Source organism: Lepidochelys kempii, chromosome 15 (assembly GCF_965140285.1).
Source record: "Lepidochelys kempii isolate rLepKem1 chromosome 15, rLepKem1.hap1, whole genome shotgun sequence".
Classification (NCBI taxonomy): domain Eukaryota; kingdom Metazoa; phylum Chordata; order Testudines; family Cheloniidae; genus Lepidochelys; species Lepidochelys kempii.
This window is the reverse complement of record NC_136394.1, coordinates 2,227,894-2,241,575: the sequence shown is the minus strand read 5'-3', so window position 1 is coordinate 2,241,575 and position 13,682 is coordinate 2,227,894. Positions and strand designations below refer to the sequence as shown.

Genomic DNA, 13,682 nt, shown 5'->3' with positions numbered 1-13,682 from the left:
TCTAAGCAACCACCACCACGGCTCCCCTGGGCAGGGAGTGGATGGCAGGTTCACGGATCCTCAGCACTATTTCTTGTAACTCCTCAGGTCTAGCTTAGCATTTGAAACAAGCACATGGGGACACTCGGGTAGGGACTCCCATGACAGAGTCTTGCTCCTCAGATTGCTGGAGCAATGAGAAGGCAGGGGACTGGCAGCATGTGTGTTAACAGTGTTGCTATAAACATGTGACACTGAGGGGACAGATTTCTGTACTGCCTCTGAACACACCTGCCATTTTCTGGCCCAAATATGGGAATGGTGCAGAACATTTGGAACATAAGAACGGCCATACTGAGTCAGACCAAAGGTTCATATAGCCCAGTCTCCTGTATGTCACAGTGGCCAGTGCCCAGTGCTTCAGAGGGAATGAAGAGAACACGGAATCATCAAGTGATCCATCCCCTGTCGCCCATTCCATGGAATGACATGATCAATTTATTTTGTGTAATTAACAGGCAATTCAGGGGTTAAATCTATTCTGTTGGAGAAAAGTCAACGGGGCCCAGTAGTGTGTGTAACTCTTTTCTGTCCAGTACTCACCAGACATACACCAGGGAAAGAATTTCATACTTAAATATATGGATAAATGTATAACTTAAGGGCAGTTTAATAACTGACAGCACCATGTATATCTATCAATTTAAAGCACTGGGTACAAAACAGGGAACTGGCAAGTTTGTTTGGCTACTGGCTTAGGAAGAGAGAGGTTTGTCAGGGCTTGTGTGTGTAAGTTCCCCACGTGGGATCAGACTGTCCGCTGCTGTTTGGCTTTGGTTTCTCTTGCCAGCGCATGCTGTGCCAGCCGCTTCTCTCCACCCAGTGAAGGCAGCAGTCCCATGGCTCCCTGGACGTGAGCTGGTGGGGAGCCAGCTTCCTGGTTCGCTATGGTGGGTTTCGTGTCCAGGTGCAACTCCACAATCTCCAGCTTTTCCAGGCTGTTGCTCCCAGTTCCAGGTAAGCTTTCTGGCGGGTCAATGAAGGAGATGACATCCCCAGTGCTAATGTCTAATGGCCTGGGCGTCGCAGTGTTCTGGGGGCCCACCAGACTGTGGGGCAGGGTGAACCGGTCACTGCCGGTGCTGTTTGTGGAGGCCAGGGCAGCGTTGGCCAGAAGAGTGTGCATGGAGGAGGTCACAGCTGGCTCCCTGGTTTCCAGGGCAGCGTCTGCTGGAGGTGTGGATTTGCTGTTTGTCACCTGACTCTCTTTCTGGGCAAACTCCTTCCGCAGGGCTGCCACCTGCATCTGCAGCAGTTCCCGGTGCTGCCACTCCATCTGCTCAACCTGAGTGCAAAGCAAACACTTTCAAATTAGGAGGCAAAGCCCACCACCCCCATAGGATACTGCAGTCCCTGCTGGAGTTGGCAAGAGCCATCACTGGCAGATTACATCATGATAAGGATCTTTTAGCAATATAATCCCTTTCATCCTGATAGAGGCCAAAGAGCTTTACAAACTATTTATAGGAGTGGTCCCCAAATTGTGGGGGGTGCCCCTTTAGGGGGTGTAGAGGAACAACCGGGGGGCATGGCAGGGCCAAAGCCAGCCCCTATGGGGGGATGGGGAAGGAACCATTCAGCCCCGCTCTGTCCCCAGCTCTGCTCCAGCCCTGGCCACAGCCGCAGCCCCAGTTCCACTCCCTGGCCACCGGCTCCTGGCCATGGCTCAGCCACCAGCCTCTGCTCCCAGCCACGGCTCAGCCGCTGGCCCAGCCGCAACTCCACTCCCAGCCCAGGTGTGTGTGTGGGGCCGGGGCGTGGTCCCATTCCATTACTGGCAAGAGGGGGCGCAAGAGGAAAAGTTTGGGCGCCACTGGTTTATAAGAATCAATTCATCCATCACAGATATGCAGCCCCCTCTGGTGTGGAACAGGACAGCTGTTTAACAGCCATAGCAATGCTGCACAAAAGCAGAACTGAAAGCCTCATCCAATTGAAACAGAAAGGGGAACATAGGGAGGTACTTTAGATTGTAATCACCCGAGTTGGAATTTGAGCAAGATTCTGCTTTAGGCATCTAACTCCTGCTGAAATCACCAAAATATCTTTTAGGATCTGGACCTGGGTTAACATTTCTACTATATGAAAAATGTTATGGGGCCTTCGGCAGCACACCGCTGGGGCCCCAGGTTTAGTAGTGACTCAAAGAGAAGAGCATCACCTGCTGAGTCACTGCCATCTCTTCCTATAGCATCTACATTTTCCTTAAACCTCTTCCAAGTACTGACCCCTCCAGCCTTAGCTTGGCATGTGACATCTCAGCCCTGGCCTCAGGTGTCAGGACTGGGGCATAGGCAGTCTGACCTAGTGGTTAGAGCAGGAGTAGGGGCCAGGCCAGGTCAGATAGGAGGAGGTCAGCGTCTGAGGCAAGCCAGAGGGTAAAACCAGCAGTCACATGTCAGGAAGCAGGCTGGGTCAGGTGAGCAGGTATCTCAGAGGAAGCAGTCCTCAGCAGGGAGAACCCAGTTGTGTGGACAACTTCTGGTTTCTGTGCTTGGGTTGAAATAGAAGCTGGGGACCAGTCAGGACCACCAGTGTTCCACCAATCAGATTCCAGGACTGGGGTTCTCTCTCAGAGTTCAGCTGCTATTCCCGCAGCTGTTAGCAGGTTACTGGGTGGCAGGTCAGGACTGCCTAGCCCCTAAGGGCATGTCTCCATGGCAATTAGACTGGCCCAGGGCTGACCCAGGTAAGCTGACTCAGGCTCATGGGGCTCCGGCTAGAGCCTGGGCTCTGGGATCCTCCCCACTCGCAGGGTCAGAGGCCAAACGTCTACACCACAGTTAAACAGTCCCTTAGCGCGAGCTGGAGTCATGTGACCAGGGCCAGCCGCAGGTGTCTAACTGCAGTGTAGACACATCGTAAGAGCCCTGTGGATTCAAGTCCCTGACTTCCGGTGCTGCAAAGCAAAGATGCAGCAGGCACCTTTCCCAGAAAGTTTGGCTTTGCCAAGCAGACATAGACCCTGAGACCTTTTAAAGGTCTAATGCGTTAGGAACAAATGGCAGAAAGCGAATTTTCAAGCTGTGAGTATAGGGAGGAAGAGGAGAATCCCAACCAACCCCTTGAAAAATATATATTGTGGCACCACAGTTGACCTGGAAAGAGTCACACGCTGGCACAGCAGGGTGGTCACATGGTCATGGCTCCTTCTCTCCAGCCAATTCTAATGCATGTCCAGGCTCTTCACTGCACGGCAGAACCTGGAGGGCCCTAAAAGCAGCTGCAAATGAGAAAGGGGAGCTAGCCCTGCTGCTTGTGGTCACGGTTGGTGCTACATATGGGTGGAAAAGGAAAATCTTCAGAGCCTGGAGCTGCAAAAGAGAGGACGGTCCAAAAGTACAGGGGAAGAGGAGGATGAGGTGGACTGGCAGCAGATGCTGGGGAAGAGGAGGAGGATTGCTCATGGGGTTCAGTGGGAGTTAAGTACACTCCAGGAGGTGCTCAGTACCTAAATTACTAACATGAGTGCTCTGGGTTTTACACTAAATAGCTTTTAATCACTAATGCTGCTTGTTTCCTTAGTGGGACAGCAAAACCAGGCTGGGCAGTTTCACTTCCTGATTCAGATGCCCTGGCCCCATGATGCTGAGTTCTCTGACTACAATGGTGCTGCGCTGGTTTTAAATCTGGCACAGTGTTTATATTGTTTAACAGACAAACAATGCATGAAATTCTGTCTGTTCATGTTGTTTTGTGAAAGCATTTACACCCTACAACTGGCATGTTGGGCTCAAAACTACTTGGCACTGCCCCTTTATCAGCACGCCCCAGGGTTTACCCATGAAGCCAGAGTCAAATGGTAACAGCATAAGGTGATCATTCAAGCAGCGAAGGAGAAGGAGGGAGACCTACCATCTTGCTGACTTTCTTCTCCAGGTCATCTGAGGTTTGGTACCGTTTCAGCTCCTCTGCCATGCGGACGTTAGCTTGGACAATGCTGGCAATCTGAAAGAAAGAAAGAAAGAAAGAAAGAAAGAAAGAAAGAAAGAAAGAAAGAAAGAAAGAAAGAAAGAAAGAAAGAAAGAAAGAAAGAAAGAAAGAAAGAAAGAAAGAAAGAACCCGCATGGAGGCAGCATGAAAGAGGCACCCTTGAAAGTAAACAGGAGCTAGGGTCATATCTGGCCGTGGCCAGTTCCTTCAGGACAAAACACAAGCAAAGCGGGTCAAACCCAATGCAGCAGGCAGCTTGCTGGACACAGAACTCTTTGTTCCCAATAGCACAAGGCACTATAGCAACCGCTACTCTCCCCCACAATCCCATTGCAGCACCATCCTGCTCTGGACTGTGCGCTAAGCACAGCTCCTGCTTTTCATGGAGCCCTAGGGGTTACCTAGACATCAGCGGAGCATAGGTCAGGTGGCTACAGTTACCCTCACCGTTCATGTCTGGGGACCTGGGTGCAGTCTTGACTCTGGTAAATGGATTTGAAGACCACCGCTTTGTCCCCACATCCCAAAACGCCACATCGTTTGATGGTGTTTGCTAGTCCATGTTCAGGAGAAACCCAGAATTGCAACAGCAGGGAGGGCTGCTGGTCAGGCCTGAGAGACAGTGGCAGAGTGACTGGAAAGAAAAAAAGCCTGAATAAAGTCTACCCTCTCTCTGCCTGGGCTGTAGCCACTGCTAACACCCCACCATCTCCATAAGGGTTATATATGCACCCAGCAAAAATAGTGGGTGAAATCCCAGCGGGACACAACTCCCGCTGATGTCAGCAGGGTCAGGAGTTCACTAGTACGTTTCCAAAGCCTCTAAGCCAGACGCAAATCAGCACTGAGGCTAAAAGAACAGGAGGAGGTGTGGCACCTTAGAGACTAACAGATGTATTAGGGCATAAGCTGTCATGGGCTACAGCTCACTTCATCGGCTGCCTAGAATGGAACACACAGTAAGAAGATATAGATATACATACAGAGAAGGTGGAAGTTGCCATACAAACTGTGAGAGGCTAATTAGTTAAGATGAGCTATTATCAGCAGGAGAAAAAAACTTTTGTAGTGATAATCACGATGGCCCATTTCGACAGTTGACAGGAAGGTGTGAGGATACCTAACATGGGGAAATAGATTCAATATGTGTGACGACATATTGAATGTGAGGCTAAGGCGGTCTCTCTTCATGTCGATAGCAGCAGACTGGGATGGATTACCCCAAGGGCTCTGAGTGCTTTAGCCAGGTGGGAGCTGACTCTGACTCCCAATGCCATTTGGATTCTGATAGTATCTGGAACTCCCATGTGTCTGCCCCCAAAGTTTCACTGCTGTGGGGACACTAGTTTGTGGGTGACCTGATATTGGGGGAGAAACAGGACACATCTGTGATCCTGCATGCTAGGCCTCATGCAGTCTCCTCTCTCCCTGCAAGCTCAGGAAGGAGCAAGCTGCCTCTGCTTCACATCCCACCTACCATGGGCTAAGCAGGGAGGCTTTTGGGGAGATAGAGGGAGGTAGAAAGTGACCAGGAGGACGATACAAGAGGAAAGGGGATGTACACAAGTAACTCCTTTAAATCTTCCATCTTCTTTCACATTCAGGTGAGATCCTTTCACATTTGGGTCTGAAATGTTACTGGGCAAGAATGAAAGCATGCATTGAAATCAGTGGCATGGACAGGGCTTCTGTTCATCAGGGGTTATTAATTTCAGTTTTCGATTTTTGAGTTCTATGAAGATCTCTAAAAATTAGGAGGGTTCAGACTTTCTCTTTGCCTACACTGTCATGAGTAATGTATACACTGCAATGAGTAATCACTTTGTAACGTTTCCTACTACACTTTACAGTAGTAATGTTTCAACAGCATACCTTAAAGCACACTCAGGAACCTTCAGTGCACACAAGCAGGGTCTATGTGGACTAATTAATGCATAACACATTAATGCCCTTCAGAAATCACAACCTCAGAGAGCACGTTATTACTCCATGTAGACAAGTCCTTAGATACAAGTAACCATTTCCAGTGTTTTTCTGGTGGTTTATTGGATAAATGCCAATTTCAGTTTGCTGGTATTGGGGGTATTTTGTTGGTCTTTAGCAGTTAAAACCAAAAGTCAGAAGCCTGAGATATGGAAGAGGGTGAAGGACGAGCCACATTGCTTCCAGGTGCCCTTTTCTAGAGTAGTCTGGAGAACTCATGCACTGTGACTGCAGGACTCAGCAAGGCAGACTGGATGTTAAATTAACTGGATGTATTCTCCAGCAGCCTTGCTTTCTGCCCCCTTCCTCTACAAGGTTTCCAAAGCTGAGTTCCCCTCTCCTCTCCCCACCCCATGGCAGGAAATCAAAACCATTTGGGCTGAAGGACAAGCAGTCCCCAGTTACTGTTCTCTCAGCCTTGCTGGGCTGCAGATTTCCAAACCTGATGGGATGTCAGAGGCAGCCTCGCACGTCCAGAGTGGTGCGGTGGGAGCATATAGATTGCCATTCCATAGACCAGCCTGCATGGACCACCCAGAATGTTGCCCCCAGCTCACCCAAGCAGAAAGACCTGAAAAGATTGTCCTGGAGTCAGGTCTCCTCCATGAAAGCTCTGCCAAGCTGCTTCTCTCCCAAGTGCAGTTGTTGCTTCCCCAGAGAGATTTCACACCTGAAGAACTGCTGCCACAGCCCTTCAGGGTGCCTGTCATGGAGACCCTTCGCCCTGTATAAACTCTCAGGAGGCCCATCCAGCTGTGCTGCAGACCCTGGTGCATGCTCCGTGAGGCCACACTCCCACTCTGTACCTACCTGTTCCTTTAGCTGCAGGATCTCTGCCCGAAGCTTCTGTTCCATCTCCTTCTTCTCCTCCAGCAGCTGCTGGTTCTGCTGGTGTAGCTCAATCAGCTGTTTCTCCAGCAAGTTCTGATCCAGCCCCTCACAGGGCTGTGGGGAGAAGGAGAGGGAGAAAGAGGACCCTTAAGTGTAGCAGTGAAAGGAGAGGGCAGGGGAACATGCAGTAGAGAATCCTGCTCTAGCACCAGATCCTCAAGTCTGACTTCCTGCTCCTGAAGTGGCATTCAGGGCCCACACTGATTGCTTTGGGTCCTGTCTATGGCAGGTGCCAAGTAAGCAGGCAGCTTGACTGGGTCTGGGAGAAAACAGAAAGGTGGGACTGGGCTAGTGTGGCCAAGCTAAGTTTTAGCAGAAATGTGAATTGGTCATTAACCCCAAGTGCTGCTACTGTGAAGGGATGAGAAAGGAGAAAATCAGAGGGCAACAAAGGGTCATGAAGGGGAGGCAAAACTCTGCTGTTGTGTCGTCTCAAAACCACTGTTGCACCACCAGACTAACGTGCAGTGGTCCCAAGCCAGGTCTAAGGCTTGCAAGCATCATGTGTAATACATTTAGACAATTGTATAAGGCACCTTCTCCCCACCTGGCCTTCAGCAGCAGACATAGGGGTGCTGCAGGGAAACAGAGCGCCCTCTAGTCAAGTCAAAGCCCTTTAATCTCAACATTTTGTCCTCCTTTTATTCTTAGCAAGTCTTGGCAAAACTCACACCCTCCCCGATCAGGGATTTATGTCCAGGCCAAGAAGGAAGCCATTTGAGTGGAATTATCTAAGCACTGAGAAGCAATCAGCATGAACTCCTGGCTGCTGAAACACTCCTTCTGACCCTCCGAAGAAAACCTTCCACAGAAATTTGGTACAGATGGATATTACACGTTTAAAATCCTTCCTTAACATTTCTTCTGGCCACAGTGTCCAGAGCACACCAATGGCCTTGACTGACAGAGGAGGAAGATGGGGAAAGGAAAAACCATCTACTATAGGTCAAAAAGGCTCCTCCCCCAGCCTTGCGGGAGGGACCACTGGATCTGGGATACAAATGAATTTGGGGGACAACTAAAGAATAACAGGGTCTGGAGTGAAGGTCACAGGTTCAGAACTAGGGATCCAGAGAGGGACACTGAGCAGAGAACCCCGGACAGCGCTCACTGCTCCTTGCAGCTGTCTAAGGAGCCAGCAGACACCGCCCATAGGAACTCTGCCTGGGTGCGTGAGACCAGGGAGGAACACAGTCGCAGAGCACCTACCTGTCCAGTATCCTCCTCCTAGTATTGCAGATGGCTACACCTCCCACACTGCAACTTGAGACCATTACTCCATTACTCCTTGTTCTGTCATCTGCTACCACTGAGAACTGTCTCCAGCAAACAGCAGAGAGGCTAACAGAGGGAGTTTGACTGGGGTCTGTCAGAGAGGAGCTACGCTAAGTGCTGCATTGGAGGGCTGTTTGGGAGCTGGGGGGGGGTGAGTATCTGAGTGTCTGTTGCGGGGACAGTTTGTCAGTTTGACCATGAGCTTGATTGTTTGAAAAGTGTGAACTGGGAGTGCTTTGTTCCAGGTGGGCCTTGAGTGGGCCTGATTGTTATAAAAAGGCAGCCAGTTGCGAATCCGTGGAGCAGCGGAGAGGCTAACAGAGGGAGTTCGCCTGGGGAGAGCCCACTGAGGCTTTCATCTTACCAGCTTCTCTGAGTAGTAACTGCAACAGCTGAGGAAGCTCTTAGAAGGAAGGTAATATGGATGGTGAGCGATCAGCTGTTGTGACCTGCACTGGATGTGCCATGTTTGTCTTTCTTTCACAGGACAGAAGCGACTTTGTCTGTACAAAGTGCACTTTGTCTGTACAAAGTGGTCTCTGCATTGGAAGAGAAAGTTCAATGCCTGGAGAAACAAGTATCAACCCTGCGATGCATAAGAGAAACTGAAGATTTCCTGGACAGATGTCAGGATATGTTTTTGCAGGCACAACATTCTGCAGAATCAGAGCAGGCTGCGCAGTGGGGACAGAAGGACTGTGAAGAAAATCGGCAGCATGTGACCTCCAGAAGAAGAAAGGGGAGCATCCTTGTACCAGCAATGCAGATACAGGTGAGCAACTGTTTTCATGTTCTCTCCACAGGTACTAATGCGAAGAGTGGACTAGATGATACATCTGAGGGAAGGTAATAGAAGGAGACTCCACCGATTGGAAGGCATGAGATGCACTGTCCCTGGGATGGGGTTCCATGACCACCACTCCAAGAAATGTGCTGCTTGCCAGGAGCTAGTATTCACGATGTGACGGACAGACTACCGAGACTCATCAAGCCCTCAGATCGCTACCCCTTCCTGCTTCTCCACGTGGGCACCAATGATACTGCCAAGAATGACCTTGAGTGGATCACTGTGGACTACGTGGCTCTGGGAAGAAGGATAAAGGAGTTTGAGGCACAAGTGGTGTTCTCATCCATCCTCCCTGTGGAAGGAAAAGGCCCAGGTAGAGACCGTCGAATCGTGGAAGTCAACGAATGGCTACGCAGGTGGTGTCAGAGAGAAGGCTTTGGATTCTTTGACCATGGGATGGTGTTCCAAGAAGGAGGAGTGCTAGGCAGAGATGGGCTCCACCTAACGAAGAGAGGGAAGAGCATCTTCGCAAGCAGGCTGGCTAACCTAGTGAGGAGGGCTTTAAACTAGGTACACCGGGGGAAGGAGACCAAAGCCCTGAAGTAAGTGGGGAAATGGGATACCAGGAGGAAGCACAAGCAGGAGAGCGTAAGAAGGGAGGACTCCTGCCTCATACTGAGAAAGTGGGATGATCAGCAAGTTATCTTAAGAGCCTATACACCAGTGGTCCCCAAACTTTCTGTGGCCAAGAGCACACTGATGCCTTCAGAAGAGTGTGGCGGGCGGCAACGTTTCTCGGCGGCATTTTGGTGGCGACGCTTCTCCGGTGGCCGCACTCCTCGAGGCATTTAGGTGGCGGCTTCTCCGCTGGAATCGCTCATCGGTGGCATGTTCTCTGGCGGATTCACTCCTCTCCTCTTCATTCCTTGGCACCAGCGGGGGCACATAAATTTCCTGGCAGGTGCCATGGCGCCCGCAGGCATCGCGTTGGGGACCACTGCTATACACAAATGCAAGAAGCCTGGGAAAAAAGCAGGGAGAACTGGAAGTCCTGGCACAGTCAAGGAATTATGATGTGATTGGAACAACAGAGACTTGGTGGGATAACTCACATGACTGGAGTACTGTCATGGATGGATATAAACTGTTCAGGAAGGACAGGTAGGGCAGAAAAGGTGGGGGACTTGCACTGTATGTAAGGGAGCAGTATGACTGCTCAGAGCTCCGCTATGAAACTGCAGAAAAACCTGAGAGTCTCTGGATTAAGTTTAGAAGCGTGAGCAACAAGGGTGATGTTGTGGTGGGAGTCTGCTACAGACCACCAGACCAGGGGGATGAGGTGGACGAGGCTTTCTTCAGACAACTAACAGAAGTTACTAGATGACAGGCCCTGGTTCTCATGGGGGACTAGACTGTTTTCAGTAGTAGCAGATGACAGAACAAGGAGTAATGGTCTCAAGCTGCAGTGGGGGAGGTTTAGGTTGGATATTAGGAAAAACTTTTTCACTAAGAGGGGAGTGAAGCACTGGAATGAGTTACCTAGGGAGGTGGTAGAATCTCCTCCCTTAGAGGTTTTTAAGATCAGGCTTGACAAAGCCCTGGCTGGGATGATTTAGTTGGGGATTGGTCCTGCTTTGAGCAGGGGGTTGGACTAGATGACCTCCTGAGGTCCCTTCCAACCCTGATATTCTATGATTCTAGTTCCACCCTCTTTGGAACCCCCTTTCAGGTAGTTGAAAGCAGCTATCAAATCCCCCCTCATTCTTCTCTTCTGCAGACTAAATAATCCCAGTTCCCTCAGCCTCTCCTCATAAGTCATGTGCTCCAGCCCCCTAATCATTTTTGTTGCCCTCCGCTGGATGCTTTCCAATTTTTCCACATCCTTGTAGTGTGGGGCCCAAAACTGGACACAGTACTCCAGAGGAGGCCTCACCAATGCCGAATAGAGGGGACTGATCACATCCCTCGATCTGCTGGCAATGCCCCTACTTATACAGCCCAAAATGCTGTTAGCCTTCTTGGCAACAAGGGCACACTGTTGACTCATATCCAGCTTCTCGTCCAATGTAACCCCTAGGTCCTTTTCTGCAGAACTGCTGCTCTAGCCACTCGGTCCCTAATCTGTAGCGGTGCATGGGATTCGTCCGTCCTAAGTGCAGGACTCTGCACTTGTCCTTGTTGAACCTCATCAGATTTTTTTTGGCCCAATCCTCTAATTTGCCTAGGGCCCTCTGTATCCTATCCCTATCCTCCAGCGTATCTACCTCTCCTCCCAGTTTAGTGTCATCTGCAGACTTGCTGAGGATACAATCCACGCCAACCTCCAGATCATTAATGAAGATTTTGAACAAAACCAGTCCCAGGACCGACCCTTGGGGCACTCTGCTTGATACCAACTGCCAACTAGACATGGAGCCATTGATCACTACCCATTGAGCCCGATGATCTAGCCAGCTTTCTATCCACCTTATAGTCCATTCGTTGAGCCCATACTTTAACTGGCTGGCAAGAATACTGTGGGAGACTGTATCAAAAGCTTTGCTAAAGTCAAGAAATAACACATCCACTGCTTTCCCCTCATGCACAGAGCCAGTTATCTCATCATAGAAGGCAATTAGGTTAGTCAGGCATGACCTTCCCTTGGTGAATCCATGCTGACTGTTCCTGATCACTTTCCTCTCCTCAAAGTGCTTCAGAATTGATTCCTTGAGGACCTGCTCCATGATTTTTCCAGGGACTGAGGTGAGGCTGACTGGCCTGTAGTTCCCCAAATCCTCCTTCTTCTCTTTTTTAAAGATGGGCACTACATTAGCCTTTTTCCAGTCATCCAGGATCTCCCCCGATCGCCATGAGTTTTCAAAGATAATGGCCAATGGCTCTGCAATCACATCCGCCAACTCCTTTAGCACTCTCGGATGCAGCGCATCCGGCTCCATGGACTTGTGCTCGTCCAGCTTTTCTAAATTGACCTGAACCACTTCTTTCTCCACAGAGGGCTGGTCACCTCCTCCCCATGCTGTGCTGCCCAGTGCAGTAGTCTGGGAGCTGACCTTGTTCGTGAAGACAGAGGCAAAAAAAGCATTGAGTACATTAGCTTTTCCCACATCCTCTGTCACTAGGTTGCCTCTCTCATTCAGTAAGGGGCCCACACTTTCCTTGACTTTCTCCTTGTTGCTAACATACCTGAAGAAACCCTTCTTGTTACTCTTAACATCTCTTGCTAGCTGCACCTCCAAGTATGATTTGGCCTTCCTGATTTCACTCAGGAAAAAAGAGCTGTAACCTTGGGAGTTTACTACAAGCCTGGAGTGGCCAGTATTAATTGTAAGAATCTTTGCGGGCCCCCACCTTCCGCACTCGGAGTGCCAGAGAGGGGAATCAGCCTTGACAGGGGTGAACCGTGCCAGGTACATGCCCATTCTCATGACTTCATGAAGGAGCTGCCAACCGATATCCCCAGGGGGCTGTGGGACTAGGATGGAATAGAGGCTGACCCACTAGGATTCCTCACCCTCTACAGATGGTAGATCGTCCTGCCACTTGGTATCAGGGCGGGACACAAGGATGAGGAAGTGAAACACGTGGAGTACAAGCGTGTAAAGTTGGTCCAGTGGCACGGTTCAGAAGCGAACCGGCTGCAGGGCACGCAGCCAGCTTGGGTTATAGAAGGGAGAGGACTGGGGGTGGGGACTCACAGGACAGGGGCCTAATGAAAATATCCGGAGGGCCGGGGGTGAGGGGTGGGAGGGGAGCACCCTCTCGCAGGACCCACTCAAGGAAAACCCAAGAGGTGAGCGACAAGGCATTCCCCACGTCCTCGTGTACGTGCAGTGGGGTCTGAAGGGTGGAGAGCCTCATGCACCAACCAAGCAGTCGGGGATCCACCCAGTCCCCCCATCATAGTCCAGGAGATCTCAGATTCCGGTGGTTTCTGCCAGGACCAGCCTCCGTCGCACAGAGGGGGACTATGCCACCTGCACACGTAGGTTGGGATTGTGTAGCAGGGGCTCCGTGAGAAGGTCCGCCCCCTCGGTGGCCACAACAGACCTGGTTGCCAAGAACAGCTTACAGGTCCGGAGTAGGTCCTGGTAGAAGGTCGGCGGCTTGGAGAAGTCTCGCAGAAGACCCCTCGAGTGGAGAAAAAAGAGCTGCCAGTTGTATCGGAGCCCTCGAAGGCGGCAGAGGAAGGCGTGCACCAACGTGCTCCTCGCCGGAGTACCTGCACCATAAAGGAGTCTCTGCAGGGCCTGGAGGCAGAAGACATGGACCTGGATGCGGAGGCAGATCAGGCCCTGTCCTCCCTCTTCCAAGGGAAGACTCAGAACCCTGCAGAGACCCAGTGCAGCCCCGGTCAGAAGAACTCCAGAGTTACCCTCTTCAGCCAGGCCAGGATCCCTGGGCCGGGTTCAGGGTGTTGAGCCGGTGCCAGAGCATGGACAGGACTAGTTGGTTCAGCACCAATGCCCTCCCCCGCAGGGAGAGGCACCAGAGGAGTCCTGTCCATCTCCACAGCCACTCACCCACCCTGGCCACCAAATCCTACAGTTCTCTGGCAGAGAAGGATGCATGGCGGAAAGGTAAATGCCGAGATAGAGCAGTGACCTGCGCTTCAACGAATGGCTTGAAGTGCAGGTGGGAAGGAGCTCATCTGCCACCCTGCCCCGACCATCAGGCCAGAGCTCTTGACCTAGTTGACCCGGGTGGAGGAGACCACCCAGTAGATCGCCTGGCAGACCTCCACCTGCATCAGGTTGCCCGGGTCCTGGATCACAGG

General features: G+C 51.1%; 1 protein-coding gene across 4 annotated transcripts in view; it reads right to left on the bottom strand.

Moving 5' to 3' along the window:
• Window positions 1–410: 410 nt before the first annotated feature.
• LOC140898614 (uncharacterized) overlaps window positions 411–13,682 on the bottom strand; it is a 90,701-nt gene continuing 77,429 nt past the window's right edge. For 2 of the 4 annotated variants that reach the window (XM_073312671.2, XM_073312674.2), the window contains 3 exons: window positions 6,766–6,900; window positions 3,895–3,987; window positions 411–1,324 (listed from right to left, as the gene is read on the bottom strand). In XM_073312671.2, the coding sequence (XP_073168772.1) occupies window positions 788–1,324; window positions 3,895–3,987; window positions 6,766–6,900 (765 nt within the window). In that variant the 3' untranslated portion in view covers window positions 411–787. The remainder of the gene's footprint in view (window positions 1,325–3,894; window positions 3,988–6,765; window positions 6,901–13,682) is intronic. The other 2 variants (XM_073312672.2, XM_073312673.2) reach the window with 2 other exon arrangements.